Below are 16165 nucleotides of genomic sequence, written 5' to 3'. Positions count from 1 at the left end.
TGCTGAATGATAAAATTTACTATGTAACTTAAAAGTGCAATAGTAATTTTTTTTTACAGTATTGTTAAAAAGGAGAAAAAAAAATTATAGCAAGAAGAAAAGAATTTTAAAAACTGCCATAATTAGAAGAAAATTTGGGGACCAATACTGAGCAGTGAGCGAGCAATCAACTTGGAGGTATTGTAGTCTTATGGCATTCTGGAATAGTGTATATCATTAGAGTTGTATTTTTATTTTTAACTAACAGGAACAAGAGGAAATATCAAAGAAGTATGAGGAAGACGTTAGAGTCCTACACCAGAAGTTAAATTTGCATACTGACAATTCCCTTAATAAATTCAAACAGACTGCTTTGGTGAGTTCTGTGTATTTGTGAAATTAGTGAAGTTGTTCCCAAAGTTTTAAAATTATTGCTTAAAAGAACAGTTTTGCAGTCAAAAGTAAATAGTAAATGATGCCAGGAAATATAAATGAGTAGTTGGATACAGAATTAATCTGCTGTTCTTGAGAGAACAAAAGAAGAAGTCAACTGTAAAAAAAAAAAAAAAAAAAAAAAAAAAAAAAAAAAAGTTACTACCTCAGCATATATGAGCATTTTTCATCTCATCCTCAGCTCTGGAGACTTCTAGGAGAACGAGGTTTGTTTTGTTTTCTGTTCTTTTCATTCAGTCTGTGGTTGTTAAACTAATCCATTTCAAAGCAAATTTTTTGCCGATATTTTATGGTAAGACAAAACCTGTATTTAACTGGTTATTCTGTGGATCATCAGATGCACAAAGCTCTTTCCAAACCAGTGTCACTGCTTTTTCTGTGGACTGAGAGTCATTTCTCAGTAAATGTGTTAGATATTAACACTTGTTTGTATTCAGGATTGAGTTTAAAATGCATCAGTCATACTTACCTTTGATTTGAAGCTTGACGTGTTGTTCATGTGCATTTTGTTTTGTTTTGCAGGAGTCAGTGGAAAAGACCTCTGTATCACTTTCCAACCTCCGCTTAGCTGAAATGGAGCAAACTGTAGCAGAACAGGATCATTCTCTTGCTTCACTTGTTGGAAAATTAAAAAAAACATCATCTGATTTGGAGAAACAAAAACAAATTACTTCGATGAAAATCAAAGAGTTTGAGACTATCAGAGCTCAGTAAGTTTTTAGATTAAGTCTCAACAGGATTGTATCAAGTCAGTTATGAATTGTTGCTACAGAACCGGTCTATCAAATTGAAGTGGTTTTGCTGAATTTAGGATTTGGCTGAAAAAAACTGACTTAAAAGAGTTTCTATGGTTGGTAGCTGTAAATTATTGTTCATCTGTAGCTCTTCGTTATGGCTAGTATTGAAAACGTGTGGCTTGGAAAAATGCTTTTCCACTGTTAGCTTTGTGCCATTAGTGAAAAACGAAGTGCTCAAGGAGTCGGTATGAGAGTTGTCTTTAAGCTACTGTCATACTTGCTGGTTTGGTTTTGGTTTAGGGTTTTTTTTTTTTTGTTTCCCATGTTAGGCAGCAAGCCCAAATGGATGTGTCAAGTTTAAGCTCACAAAAATTTAACATCTGTTAAAATTTAACTCTTGTTAAAAATGAGAAAATTATGATGCTTTCTTTACCTGTAAGGGCCAGGAATTAGAATGAACGATGCTCTAATCTCATTTTGCTGATTTTCTTAAGTAATTTTCATATGAAGTGGAGGCCACCTTTGTTGAGTCAGTCTTGTTTTTCTGTTTCCATATCTGTGTAATTTGCTTTAATAATAATAAAAAAAATATAACTTTGTGCCCTTTGTTATTTAGTTGGAGTTTGCTACCTTAATTATTGCAGTGTACCCTATTAATGTTTATTTTTTTTATTAGGCTTGACAAAAAGCACACAGCTGATGTGGAACAACTAAAAGATGAAGCAAACGAATTGAGGAATGTGTTATTTCAGATGGAGAAGGAATTGGCAAATGTAAAAGCTGAACTAGATGTCCAAAAAGAAGCAAATAATAGAGCACCCACAGCAAGAATGAGAAACCTGGTGGAACAGCTGAAGAGCCAGTTAGTCATCAAAGAGAAGCAGCAGAAAGTCAGTCAACAAAAATTGATCTGTGTCACATAAATGTTTGTTGATGTTTGTTAATGCTTTCAAGTTGTATGTACAGTACAGCAGGAGGCAGAATATAATTGCATAACATAACGTAGTAAAATATAATTGCCTTTTCTTGTTTTGTAACGTTCATATTAACAGCTTCTTCGCTTAAAAGAACTTGAATTTATTATTTTCAGGCTTTGAGTAAGGCACTTCTGGAACTCCGAGCAGAGATGACTGCTAATGCTGAACAGCAGATTATTTCTGCTGCATCACAAAAAGAAGCATATATGAATGTCCAGGAGATTGTTGACAGACAAACAAAGGGGCTTATGGTGAGTACTAGGCAATACCACTGCATTGCATTGTTGTTTTGTTGATAATCTTGATTTTGGGCGTTTGCTATTTTATTTGTTGTTTTTATTATAGACACAGATAGAGGAATTAAATAATCAGATTACAAAACTGACGGATAACCTTAAAGCAAGTAAAACCAGGGAAAGCTCTTTGTCTGATGAAAGGGATGAGTTGAACCAAGAACTTCAGAGGAAACAAAAAGCATTTGCTAAAATGTTGAGAGAAAAAACTGAAATGGAAGAAGAAAATGAAGAACTGAAGAAACGGATTAGGCGGATAAGCAGTAGCATTCAGGTAGAAGTAATTTTTAAAAGTATGTCCAATATTGTTTTCTGCATAGGTGTGCTAGTTTGGGGGGTAAAGATTAAGTACTTCTGGCAAGCACTGAGACTTACACTTGATTTAGAAGCTTGTATTTGCTCATCAGCTGGGTTACATGTGTGCTGTTAGCTTCTGCTGTTGGAAGGATGCCTCAAATAAAAGGAGGAGGCTTTCTCTCCTTGAAATAGGTTTGAAAGTCTGAGGAGTGGAATTACTACTTTCAACACTTCTTTGAAAAATGCAATTTTGTGGTCTTCCTGGCCACCCTTATTTCCCTTTTCAGAAGAGGAGTAAAGGATTTACAGTAGAATTATCTGTTTTATTTTTTTTAACTCAGCTACTTGCTGATGATGATTCAGTTTAGAATGCAAAGTTACTCGCCAGTACTTTAATAACTTAAAGGTAATTTTTAAAATATCATACCTTGTAAACTAATTCTGCCGATTGGTATAAGTTTGTAAAAGTTTGTAATTTTTCAGAGCAAAGCTGATGAACAAAATCTGGTAGATACACTTCAGAAAAAAATTAAGAAGTTGGAAATTGAACTTGAGAAGAAGTGTGAAGAAACACAAAAAAATGCTGCGAGAGAAGACAAGGTATGTGCTCTTTAGGTCGAGGCTTTGGCAGACATCGCCAGCTGAGGTCTAGGCAGTTCAGCTGCCTCTAAAAAAACCCAACTAATCAAACTTGAGCAGAAGGAAAACAGTTTCATGACTAACATCTTCATATTTCCTATGGTCTTCGTTACTGCTCTCATTGCTTAGTACTGGTATATTAATGTTTTCTTGCCCTTTTTGTAGAATTAAAGAACCATTACAGATCTTAGGGAACTAGGGTTTTATGGGTAGCAGTGAAATTGATTCCTTAAGTGCTGTAAAATATGCACTTGGGAAATCAACGCAATGGTGAAAGCATGAATCCTAAAAGAGGTGATACCTGTAGAAGTGACGGATCTTCACAATAGTCACCTCCACATACAAGAGTTTCTGAGTGACTGGGGATGTGTTCATTTGCCGGTTGTCTTGTTTCTTTTTTTGCTTGTTATTTTCAGTAAGTAATTACTTATTCCAGTAAGTAATTAGTGGCTTGTCCATACTAATCCTAAACTATACTGGAATATTATAGCATGTTTCTGTGATAATATTTAGACTAATTAAGTTATTAATTATTATTCTAGGACGGCACTTAAAATTTTCTAGGACTGCACTTATGCTTCCAAGTAATTTCACCCTTTTAAAATACCTGTTGCTTAGTGCCTGGAGATATTTTTCTCAAACTTCAGGTTTTTTACTTTTTTCCAAGATTTTGCTTTCTGTCTGTGTTTTAGAAGCAGTAACTTTAGAATGAAGACAGAGAAGGAAGTACATAAGCTAACTGGAGAAAGGAGCAGTCCAATTAAAAAAAAAAGTAGTAAAAAAAAAAACCCTCACAAAAAGTGCTTACAGGAATATTGACTTTGACTCTTCAATAGCCATTTGTGATCCCATATGTAAAGGTTTTAACTGATGTCTAATTTATAGCTACTGAACTGTAACTTTTAAGTAGAGATGCCATTTTCAGGAGGAATAAATAAGCTACAATGACCAGTTGTACAGCTGTGCAGTGGGAGCTTATAAACTCCTGGTGAGCTGCAGAAGACAGAGCTATAAATTGGCATAGCAAAACACTTCTTATGCTTGAGTCTATCCTCTTTACTAATGTATAAACCAAAGTAAAAAGGATACGTTATACTAGCACCTCTAATTTCGTAAAATATGCCACTCCTTTTTTGTAAAATGAATACTGAAAACTAAGAAACAGTTTGGTAGTAGCATTAAGCTGTATCAGCTTTATGCAGCAGTCACTGCAGTGTACTTAAGGTATCCAGCTGGGCCTGCTATTTACCTTATGCTAAATAAGGTAAATAATATATGCCTGCTATGTCTTCATGATTTAAATAGATAAATGAAGAATATCTGATTCTTGTTTTCCTAATGCATTTGCTTGTTTTGCTTTAAGGAAAAAAAAAAAATAGTAATGTGTAGTTTGTTTATGTGCTTTACAGACCTCCAAGGAGGAAATACTTAGATGGGAAGAAGGTAAAAAATGGCAAATCAGAGTGGAAGGACTGCGGAACAAACTAAGGGAAAAGGAGAAAGAAGCAGATGCTTTAGCCAAACAATTGAATACGCTGAAGGAAATTTATACCAAGTGAGTTGGTTTTAAAGAGATTCAGCTACAAAATGATGACATAAGGGAAATCAAGATTTGTTTGCCACAGAATAATTACAAGGGTTAGTTATGTTTGTAAGATTGATGAATAGAATTTGATGTTACTATTGAGATTAAAAAGGATTAGTTAATTATCAGGCAGCAGGCTACTCATCTAGTATCCTTTCCCTTGTAGAAGCAAACAGCCTTTATTAGAAGAAACTGTCTCTGAATAAAATTATTGAAGTCCTTTGTATATAGCATTCTGTTGTGCCCATGAAACAAGTAACAGCTTTATGAAGACAGGCTGTTTCTTCACCACTGTGTTATTTAATCTGTTTGCTGGATTTGGATACTGTGCCACTGTTACGTGTACTGCAATACTGATGGCTCCAGGATTGTGAGGTGGAAGCCTTTTGAAAAAGTACAACCACAAACCCTCTGCAGATGTTATACTTACTTCAGTACAGTAATGGCAGAGGTTTACTGATACAAGATGCAGAAGAGAAAGGGTGATGGTTGTAGCTGTTGTTAGGGTGTGGTTTGAAACTGCTTCAAAATGGCATTTCTTCTTAGCAAGTCCTGCACGAATTTCACATCAAACACAGGCAAGGCCAGCAGCAGCAGTTTATGACATACATGATGCTGACTTAATTCTCATTTTTTTTCCAGCTTTTGTTTTGGGGTTTTTGTGTTGCCTTTTTTTTTTTTTTTTTTTTTTTAAAGCTGTACCCTCTAGAAGGTAACCTTATTAAACAGAAAAGACAGCGTGGTTCAGTGAGCAAATAAATTGCAAATGTGCATTCTTTAAGAAAGAAAATGTATTAGTCTAAAGACAACAAGTTAGCGAATAAAATTTTAAGTGTAAATTTACCGGATGTTGCAGGACTGAAAAAGAGAAAATTGTTCTACAGAAGAAACTGAAAACTACTGGTGTCACTGTTGACCGTGTTATTGGAGTAAGAGTCTCAGAGACTGAAAAGGAACTAGAAGAGCTAAGAAAACGTAATCTAGATTTAGAAAATGAACTTGCTCACATGAGGTGAGAAGCATTTTAAAAGAATCTATGAAAACTAAAAAATCTAAATGAGAAAAAAAAATCTGTGGAAAGAAACAGGTAGTCTCTGTTACACCAAGTGATTCAATAAGGACATAAAAAAAACCCAGGAACTTCAAAAATCTTTCTGTGAGTCTGTGACAAGCAAGCTTAATGTTACTTGGGAGCAATTGTGTATGTTCAGAGAATATGCAGCATTGGTTCATTGTTCTAAAAAGCTAAATAATATGAAAAATATTTGGCTCCTATTATGCAAAATTAAAATTTAGAGTTGTTGAAAGTGACTGGAGCTGCTAAATTGCAGTCAGGGAGCATATTCTTCAACAGTGTATCTGCTATCACAGCAGATAAGTGTACCTGAATAAGAGAAGCTGTACACATCTCAAAAGGGCAAATGCCTTTAGCAAGAGTCCTTTCATTTCACAGGGATTACTTGAAATAGTGTATATGGCTAACATTGATTTAGAATAACTAGCCCAGTAATTGAGAAGTTCATGAGTTTTTATCCCTAAGAGATGTTTTTCTGCATTAGTAGCTATTTGTTCAGTTTGGTTTGATTCATTTTTTGATACAGAACACAGCAGGCGATCCCACGAGATTCTGTTGTGGAAGAATTACATTTCAAAAATCAGTACCTCCGGGAAAAGCTTCATGCATTGCAGAGACAATGCTCAAGAGAGGCATATTCTAGACCCTCGGTGAGTTAATAATCCAACCATATTACCTAGAGGAATCTCACCTACTTAAAAGTATTTTCTATCCATTTCGTATTCTGTGTCATGTAGCTGGTTTTAGCTCAAATGATAGTATTCTAACACAGGATATGAAATACTCATCTTCTAGCATTTTTAAAAAACGCAACAAAACCAAAACTCCAAAACCTCCGAAACCAAAACTTACAGTTCCTGCGTTCTATATGTAGGGGCTTAAATATTCAGAATCCCAGCATATGTGGAGAAGTAAGGGATATATATTTTTAAATAGTTGAGTATGCAACTGAGAGGCTGCTTTTATATTCCATCTTGACTGAAAATTTGGGATACACAGAGTTTGGGGAAGTACTGAGCTACATTTCAGTTACATGAGGTGGTTTTTTTGTGTTTTGGTTTTTACAAGGTTCATTATGTTGCAAATACTGCATTAGTGGGTTATCTTATTCTTTCAATAAAGATTTAACAGTACTTTCTAGGTTTCTTTATTTTCTGTTTTGTTTTACTGTCTTCTGCTTTTCTTTCATGCTTCATTCTATCTTCAACTGACCAAGTCTGTTCCTATCAGTATGAGTAAACAAAAGTATTTGAATTCCTTTCAAAAGAAATCTCTTTCAAATGGGGATGTGATGAGACATCAGACTAATCATAGCATTACTGATAGCAACGAAGAAGATGAAGACGCCAACATGCAAACATGCATCACACATAATGGAGGTCATGAGATGACTGCAGAAGCAAGCACAGAAGTGTCTCCTGAACAGCATTGTGAAGATAGGGAGAAATGCCAGGACACAGATATTTCTAGTGAAGGCTTGAAAGACAAAAATATAGCTGAAGCTGATGAAGAGAACTGCAGTGAAAAAGAAGAAAATATAACTCAAACAGAAAATGGAAAACTTAATGAGGGATTTGAAGAAGAGCAGAGGAAGCAAGAAATACTCAGGCAATCAAATGTTGATGAAGAAGAAAGCGTAGAAGAGCCTGATACTGACAGAAAGAGCTGCAATCAGTCTGATATAGGGGAGCCTTCTAATCAAGCTAATGACTATGAAGGAGAAAAAATAAAGGAGAATAATGAAATTAATCATCACACTGCAGAGGATAAACATGAAATTTACCGAAGTGGTTTAGAGGGAGTTGAAACAACCCCAGAAGTTTGTGAAATGCCTGAGGTTTGATACTATAGCAGTCCTCTAGCATTTCTTCTGTATAAGTGATGTAGAAATAGAATAGAAATAGAACAGTTAGATCCTGACAATGCAGTGGTTTCCTGGGCATGGTCTGCAGGGATATTGAAGTAGACACCAAGAGGTCCTGTTTGCACACACATGTATTATACCTTCATGATAGGCATGCATGTCAGCTCACCCATAAGGTACTATCAACTCTAAAATTTTGATCAGAAAGTTTACAAATAATCCCAGTGATACATGCAGCTAGTTGATGACCATCATTCTCTAGGAGACTTGTGATGTGCTATTGCTTATACTTAGAAAAAATATGCTTTATTGAATTGAATACTTTACTCCTGTCATTATGTCATGAAGTAATGGATCCTATAGCTAATTCCATAAGTACTTAAGTAAAATCTGCTGATTATCATATCATCAAAAGGTTTTACTCTTTACTAGTCAGACATAATCATTTACCAGATACTTACAATTTTAATGGGCAATATAAGGCATGCAAAGCACTCTTTATGTAGCAGAAATTAGTAGTCCCTATGGGTCAAAACCTAAGACTGTATGATTTAACAGACTGAGAACTAGAGTTAGATATCACCCTCCCTGACTTGCTCTCTGATCTGTTTGACTTAAATGAAACTCCTTATGTTGTAAGTACTATTTAATAAACATATCAGAATATGTCCTTAAAATTAGATACTGTTCTCAGGTACAGCTTACTACACTTGGTAGCCTTTTTGTCTTTTAGACTATTTGCACCAAATAGTTCAAGAGTTCATTTTGTTTTTACAAAATCTTTACTGGCTTAGACTGATTTGTAAACTTCCCTTAAAGGTTAATCAAGTTTAGAAAATGTAAGAGAAGGAGTAAAAATAAGAGCAGATTAGCTCAAAACTGGTGAGACAACTGTGATCCATTTTATTTCTGTGAAAAACACAAATTCTCTGTTGTTCTTTATCAGCTACAAATGACATAATGATTAGTGCTTACCACTTCATAATCATTTATTTTCCTTTGATTTTCTCAAGGCGTCAGGAATAGCATCAGATGATCAGTATCGAAGAGAACAAGAGGTTTTAAAGGAAAATTTAAGACTGTCAGCTGAAAATGTTGAGCTAAGATTCCAGCTAGAGCAGGCCAATAAAGATTTGCCAAGACTAAAGGTAACATGCTTTTTCCTTTAGTTCCCTTTTCCCTGACCCAGGTTAGGGAACTGCTTAAAAAGCAATGTGTATCTTTTCTGTTCATATTGTAAGTATGTCATAGTTTTGTAGAAGATTAGAAGGTTGAGTGGCTGGTAGAAATGATGAAAAATGTCTTTGTGATGGAAAATTAATTTCTTTTTACATTTTTCAAAGTAAACCAACTGTCAATTTGTTACTGTTCACCTCAATCTGAAATCTAAGTAGATTGCTTGTTACTTTGGGTTTTTTTTAGGACCAAGTAGCTGACTTGAAAGAAATGTGTGAACTTCTCAAAAAAGAGAAAGCAGATGCTGAACGAAAGCTGGGCAGCATTAGGGGGGTGAGTATTGTAAAAGCTTTCTTCATAATTAGATGAAAATGAAATGCAAAAGAAATGGCATGTTTAATTGAAGTTACACTATTTGGAATCAAAAGCAAACAGGATTTTTTTGTTACTTATTTTATTGCCAAAGTGCTATAATTAATGAAATTCACCTAGTAGGACCATTAGAAGGACTAGAGCTACACTATTAAATATTTGCACTATCATGGCTTTAGTCATTTGGATTAAAGTTATCAGAAATTTATCTGTACAAAACACAGGATTAACAGCCCTACTAGTTAATTGCAGGTAACTGAATGCATAATACAGTTACAGCTTTATGATTTAAGAGGTAGGGTTTTGATTTGATGCAGATATTAGAAAGTGGAAGTTATTATCACTGAGATTTTCTGTTTGTTGTACAGTGCCAGATGACATAGTTAAATTTTACACTAGCTACTGTTAGCTGCTTCAGCAGAGCAATATTTCAGGAGTTACAGGAGAAAAAAAAGCTTTAGCAGTGCCCAGTATCAGACCTTGCCACTAACTTACCAAACTATTTGGGTGACCTCTTAAAGGAAGCTGACTTAATAAAAGCTCTCAAGTGCCTTCATAGCTCTTTCAGTGTACAAGGAGAGTGAGTTCTACTTTTGGGGACCTGGAAAAGACTGTATATTTCCCTTCTTTTACTTGTACCTTGCATGGACTGCTTGTTTGTCTGCCTGTCTCTCACGCAGCAATAGTTTTTGGATGTGGAAATTCAGTTTATAAAACTAAATGCTATAAAACTATGCAAAGATTTTGAGGAGGCAGCAAATTCTGAACCTTCCTCTCTTTTCGGGCACCAAGATCTGACAGAGGTTTTTCTTTAGCTCTGCTCTGTACCAGTATTAGTATTCAAGTGGTTTCAGGGCCTGTTGGATCAGGGAATTGTTCTACAAGAAAAGCTAAAAAAATAAAGTAGTACTTTGGTTTATTTTCCTAATGTTCAGTGTAGTTCATAAAGCACAGCAGATTTTGAGACTAACTGCAGCTTTCTTGGGTAACACAGAAAATGAAGGAGCCAATATGTTAACTTTGGGAGTGAATATATCACTAGATGTTTTCAGGAGCTAAATATGCAAGAAACTTTTGGGTTCAAGTCACAACAAAATGTAACATCTTCTTTATAAATACAAATTGCAATGGGAAAATAAGCAATAAAGTAAGATTTGGAGTATATCAGAATGTTAAGATGAACAGTTTACTTCCTTTTACCTTTTTTTTTTCATCCCTCTCTGTAGGCTGGTAGAAGCGGGAAGACGGTTCCAGAATTGGAAAAAACAATTGGTTTGATGAAAAAGGTTGTTGAGAGAGTCCAAAGAGAAAATGAAGATCTGAAAAAAGCTGCAGCTGTGGTTTCGAATGAGAAATTACTTGGTCTTGAACAGGAAAACGAGAGGCTAAAGGTACCGAGTCTAGTAGCTATATTTAGATAGCCATTTATATGCAAGTTAGTAGGAAAGTGGAGCAGCAAGCCTGTTGTTGACATTAACTGACACAAAAGTGTTTTAAAAACATGACGTGTAGAACAGAAAAGCAAAACTTCATTTTAGCATAATGTACTGCATGGTTTATGTAAAGGTACTCTGTACCTCAAGGATATATTTAAATAAGTGATAAAATTTTACATTCACTGTGCTAGGTAGCTGTAACTATGCTGTGCTTTAAAAATGGAAATCCAAAACTTTCTACTAAGCAATGTAAATGTGTTCTGACAAAGTGTTTGATATTTAGTCTGAAATGGAAAAAATGAAGCTTCACCTGGGAGGGCAGCAGAGTATGCACTATGAATCTAAAACCAAAGGAATGGAAAAAGTCATTTCTGAAAACGACAGGCTGCGTAAAGAACTAAAAAAGGTATGACTGTTGTAGTGCATCACTTTATTCCATTAGTTACTGGTTGTAGCAAGTGTCTTTTTGGTGTTTGGTTTTGGTTCATTTGTTTGGGTTTTTTTTAAACAGTTAATATGGAATGGACACTTTTCTAAGCACTGATATTGCTGTGACAGAATTTTTAGTTAGGTGTAGAGACAAGACATGCAAGGAGCAGCTCAAGGCAGAACTGGGAAGTTGTGCTCGTGATGTTGACTGAACTGTTTTCCCTCTAAATCAGCACTGACCTTGGCTCACCATGATTTTAGTTAATCCTGTGCTTAATGTGAGGTTAAGTATTCCAGAAACCTTTGTTTTTATTGAACAATAGGAAGCTGAGAATGGAGAGAAGTTACGGATAGCAAAGAATAACTTGGAGTTATTAAATGACAAACTAACTGTACACTTTACCTAACTTTTCATAAATATCTGCTGTCATCATTGTGTCAGTACTTGACAAGAACTTCACTGTACGGCTGGAGGAAACCACGAAGAGGCTACATGTGGCTGAGAGCCAGCTTGATGGAGCTGACAGTAAAAGCTGGAAGTCTGTTGTTGTAACAAGGTAGGAATTGAGAATGAAGTCAGAAAGATAAACACAAGTGTTAGTTCCTCTCTACTTGTAAACAAGTTCAGATTTTTCATTTTCATTATTTTTCTTTCCTCTTTTGAAGATAGTTTCCTATTATCTGTATTTTGTTTTCTGATTCTATATTAGTGGGTAGAATCATTGTACAGGTCTCTGGTATGGATCCAGCAGAGATCCAGTGGCCAGCCTTAAGCATGGGCCTCGTAGCTGCTTCTCTGCCACAGCCAGTTCTTTCTCTCCCTTCCTCAGGCTGTTGGCCAAATACTTCTGGATTATTCTGGTAAAGGAAGAATTTTGTGTTCGGTGCTGCTTAAATGTATTGTATTTGTGTTTTGTGGAATAATATCAGCATTTTTGCTGAACACAGAAAGTATTTCAGTACCTTACCACACAAATGACAATCTGAAACAAAACCTGGAAGGCAACAACCTCCATTTTCCAGCTTGGCTGCATTTGAACCTACATTTCACCACATGAATGTGCAGAGGCTGTGTCAGAAAACCCACTGGGATTTCTACACTCCTCGGGACATGTAGACAGAGATAAAGATCCTTCTTCATGTGTGTTCAGAAGGCCCTGAAAGCTAACTGCAGTCAGCTGGCTGCTGCTGTTACCTCTAGAAGAAAGGAGAAAAACTTGGAGCGTAGCACTGGATTATCTTTTCCAATTTATAAAATGAAGTGTGGGAATCACCCACTAGAGTGGAGCGTAGCACTGGATTATCTTTTCCAATTTATAAAATGAAGCATGGGAATCACCATTTCTTGATTTTTAGATAAAAGTCAGGCTTTGCAATCAGCATCAGCAATCAGTTTTTGTTTGATAGTAAATGTATACAGCTCTTTGCCAATAAATTACCTATCAGTTGTTTTCAAATTCAAGTACCACTTGCAGCACTCAACATGGAACAAAACAAAGAAAACAGGTTTGTGACACCCAGTTCTGTGTCCAGGTTAGACATACAGCCTTCATTTTCTCTGTACTTCTGCAGTTAGTTCAGATGCTCTTACTATGACAACCTACTTACATGGGCTGGAGATCTGAACTCTACAACCCAAACAACTTTAAATGCATTCATTTCTTGGCTAGAAGCAAGCTGTTTAGTTCTGTGTTTTATGGTGAGCTTGAAGAAGTGATTTTGGCAAAGTCACCACAAAACCAATGCCAGTCCAAAAAGCACTGCTGTTATACCCATTTTCAATGGTGAGTTACGCACAAAGATGCTAGCTGTATGTCACACCAGCACATTTAATAATGAACAGATTGATGTAGAATATGAAGTTTGATATGATACATTCACATGAAACACACCTGTGACTCATCCAACTAGACGGAGGAGAGCTTTACTTCCCCTGAAGTAAGAGATTTTTACTTGTCCATCATCTATTCCACTGCTGTATCTCAGAAAAGGACAAGAAAATTAAACAATGCTTCTGCTATTAATAGAATTAAACAGTCTGTGTTCTGCATAAGCATGGATGAGAGCAAATTTATGGAAAAACTTAAATACTTAGTTCTGGAATCCTGGATGACTTCAGGATGAAATCAGATGAGGTGTTGCAGAAGGCCTCTTTAATAGTTGTAAATTAAGGTGGAAGGCATCTACAAAAACAGAACATCAGACAGTAGCCTTATTAGGGCAGAAAATCAGCTGGACAGGAGAGACTTCTCTGATTTCATCCGAGGTCAGATCAGTGTTGAACACTGCCTGCTGATGCCCAGGATTTTACCCACTTCCCAGTCTTGTACTCCCACAAGATCCCTTGGGGGAGTTCTAGTGCTTCTCCACCATATTGCTGAGCCAGTTGACTGCACCGGGACTTCAGAAAGCCCTTCACTTTTTTTAGCCTTCCCCCATACTCTGCAGTGAGGCACAGTGTCTCTATGCAAGCCGTATTTAGCCCAAGGAAGGGGGGCAGACCAGGCTGCCCGCCCCAGGAGAGCAGGCAGCAGTGACAGCTGCCCTGTCAGCTCAGCAGATTAGAGTTGTTGCTGTTGTAGTTCTTCACCTCTTTGCAAAACATTTCTGCTTGGTTCTATTTAGCTGATAGGGAGAGGTAGTTGTGTAGAGACAGATACAAAAGACACAGTTGTGCCAAATGGTACTTGCCTATTTCAGCTGCTGTGAATAAAAGCTTTGATTTGCGTTTCCTTTAACGTAATTTTAAAGTAAGTGAATAACATGAAAACATTAATAACTTCGAGCTCACTGGGGAACTTTAACTTGTCATCTGCCTCACCAGCATATCTTCCAAAATGTGTGTGATAATAGAAAGTATCTGACAGGACAAAGGTGTCATCAGAAGGCCCTTTAGCTGGTGGCATGATGTTGGAAGTTATATTGCTATCTGAAAAGCCACGTCATGTAGGAGGTGGGACTACATGATCACCAGAGGTACCTTCCAACCAACATGTCAACGATTCTACACAAACCTTTTTACAGCCTGGTATGGCAGAATGCTCCTCAGATTGCTGTTACTGCAGGGCAAACATAATTTCTTGCAGAACATTTTTGCCCTTGGAGTCTTTATCTTCTCTATGTGTATGAGCCCTTTTCTCAGTATATTATTTTCCATAAATTATAAAAACATAAGAAAACTAACTGCCAAAGGTAGGACACCAAGTTAAGACCTGACCAGTGTGCACACTGTATCAGTAAGAGACGTGCATGTTTTTAGCAGGAGGTAGCCTAGGGTTTTTGTTCAATACTGTAAAGCGATTCCAGTAATAAAAGTGTAGACACAAAGGAAAATCCGCAAAGATGTAACACCTGAAAAAGCCTTTATTCTGAGATTAAAAATGTATTTTTCATTATGCTTCTTTCAGCTCACTTACAAGTAAGACCAGTCATTATTTCAAGGCCAATGCCCCACCATATTTGAGTGTGTATTTTATGGCATTTAATCCATATTCCTGCAAGCTTTTTAGCTTTTGCTCTTAACTGTTTCTAACTGAAAATACTACCAGGATGCACGAAGCTAAGATGAAGGAAATGGAAATGGATATTGCTAAAAAAACCCAAAGCATTGCTGACCTCAAACGGCTGCTTCAGGAAGCAACAGAACGTGAACACAATGCTGATAAAAACTTTCAAGATCTAAAAAAGCAAGTGAGTAAAATTTAGCCAGATGACTCTGAGAGAGTAGATTGCTTAATGTTAATTTCTTTCTAACATCTACACTGGCAGAATTTTTTCTTCTGTGTTATGTGCTTTTATAGGTTTTTCCAATCCTAGTTGCCATAATTGTACATTTACATGTTGCAGCCAACTGAGGTTTACCAGATATTGTCAATATATATGTTCTTGACTTGGAGCCTTAGGGGGAAATTTTTTTCTACTCTTGTGTAGTGATTTTAAAAATTATTATTTTAATGATCACATGAAAGCCTGTAGCTACAGATGCTTCAAGTGGTCTTAAAAATCTTTCCAGCTTGTTTCGCAGAGTGAGTTTTCAGGGACTTCTCTCTTCCTTCCAGGTCTCTTTTAGCGGACTGACTTTGCTATCCTAAGAACATCTTCATGTCTTTCCAACGCAGCCTCTTACACGCAGTCCCTAAGAAGCCTTACAACTCTTATTTCACACGTGGAAGAGTTATCAGTTTTGAACTGGGCTACCTATGGAAAGATGTAACAAATCTTGGCCTCTAAGTGCTCCAGAGACGTAGCCCTAGGACTGTCCAGCTAGACTAGCTTCTATCTTCTCATTTATGAAGATGTGCCTCAATGTCCTCCCCAGACATCAAGAACTGGCCATTCTCAGTGTAGGGTATCAAACACGCAGCTTTCAGTACAGGACGCCATACAGATAAGCGAGAAGTTGTGTTCCACACAGGGCTTGACACTGAGTCCTATAAAACAATTACAGCCCAGCACGTGGCTGCGAGGAGAGGAGGCAGCAAGAACCAGCTCCGCTCTGGGAGCTTATTTTGGCTTTTCTTTCCCCATTTCTTCAGGTGAAGAGGGGCTGCCCGCCCGGGCGCTCCTGCAGAGGGGAGGAGGGGCAGCAGGCTCGAGTTGCCCACGAGCCTGAGCCGCCAGGAAGTAACATAGCAGAGAGGAGAGGAGAGGAGGCAGCGGCCTTCTCCCTAACCGAAGAAGAGAAAAGAAGGGGAAAATAAATAAATATGGGGAGAGGGCGTTTATTGAAAGACATGATTACCACTCAGACAAAGGCTAATAAAAAATCTGTGGGCACCCAAACAGAGACCACACACAGGAATGCAGATGGTCAGGCAGCTGAAATCCCCCATGGGGGATTTCAACCACCCTGA

The 16165-nt window shown here is 36.9% G+C and overlaps 1 protein-coding gene across 1 annotated transcript in view; it reads left to right on the top strand.

The window, feature by feature from the left end:
* The window catches only part of CEP290 (centrosomal protein 290kDa), a gene marked incomplete at its 3' end in the record, with an annotated part of 51696 nt that extends 35761 nt beyond the window's left edge, over positions 1 to 15935 (top strand). Inside the window, exons 34-50 of the mRNA XM_008936992.1 lie at positions 248 to 355; positions 955 to 1142; positions 1846 to 2059; positions 2260 to 2397; positions 2492 to 2713; positions 3220 to 3336; positions 4785 to 4930; positions 5817 to 5972; positions 6562 to 6685; positions 8913 to 9047; positions 9322 to 9408; positions 10674 to 10838; positions 11167 to 11289; positions 11636 to 11704; positions 11766 to 11869; positions 14861 to 15002; positions 15848 to 15935. Of these exons, the coding sequence (XP_008935240.1) occupies positions 248 to 355; positions 955 to 1142; positions 1846 to 2059; positions 2260 to 2397; positions 2492 to 2713; positions 3220 to 3336; positions 4785 to 4930; positions 5817 to 5972; positions 6562 to 6685; positions 8913 to 9047; positions 9322 to 9408; positions 10674 to 10838; positions 11167 to 11289; positions 11636 to 11704; positions 11766 to 11869; positions 14861 to 15002; positions 15848 to 15935 (2326 nt within the window). The remainder of the gene's footprint in view (positions 1 to 247; positions 356 to 954; positions 1143 to 1845; positions 2060 to 2259; positions 2398 to 2491; positions 2714 to 3219; positions 3337 to 4784; positions 4931 to 5816; positions 5973 to 6561; positions 6686 to 8912; positions 9048 to 9321; positions 9409 to 10673; positions 10839 to 11166; positions 11290 to 11635; positions 11705 to 11765; positions 11870 to 14860; positions 15003 to 15847) is intronic.
* Positions 15936 to 16165: the final 230 nt, after the last annotated feature.

Source organism: Merops nubicus, unplaced genomic scaffold (assembly GCF_000691845.1).
Source record: "Merops nubicus isolate BGI_N331 unplaced genomic scaffold, ASM69184v1 scaffold8713, whole genome shotgun sequence".
Classification (NCBI taxonomy): domain Eukaryota; kingdom Metazoa; phylum Chordata; class Aves; order Coraciiformes; family Meropidae; genus Merops; species Merops nubicus.
Note: the sequence above shows the minus strand (reverse complement) of the source record. Positions and strands in the feature narration are given on the sequence as shown.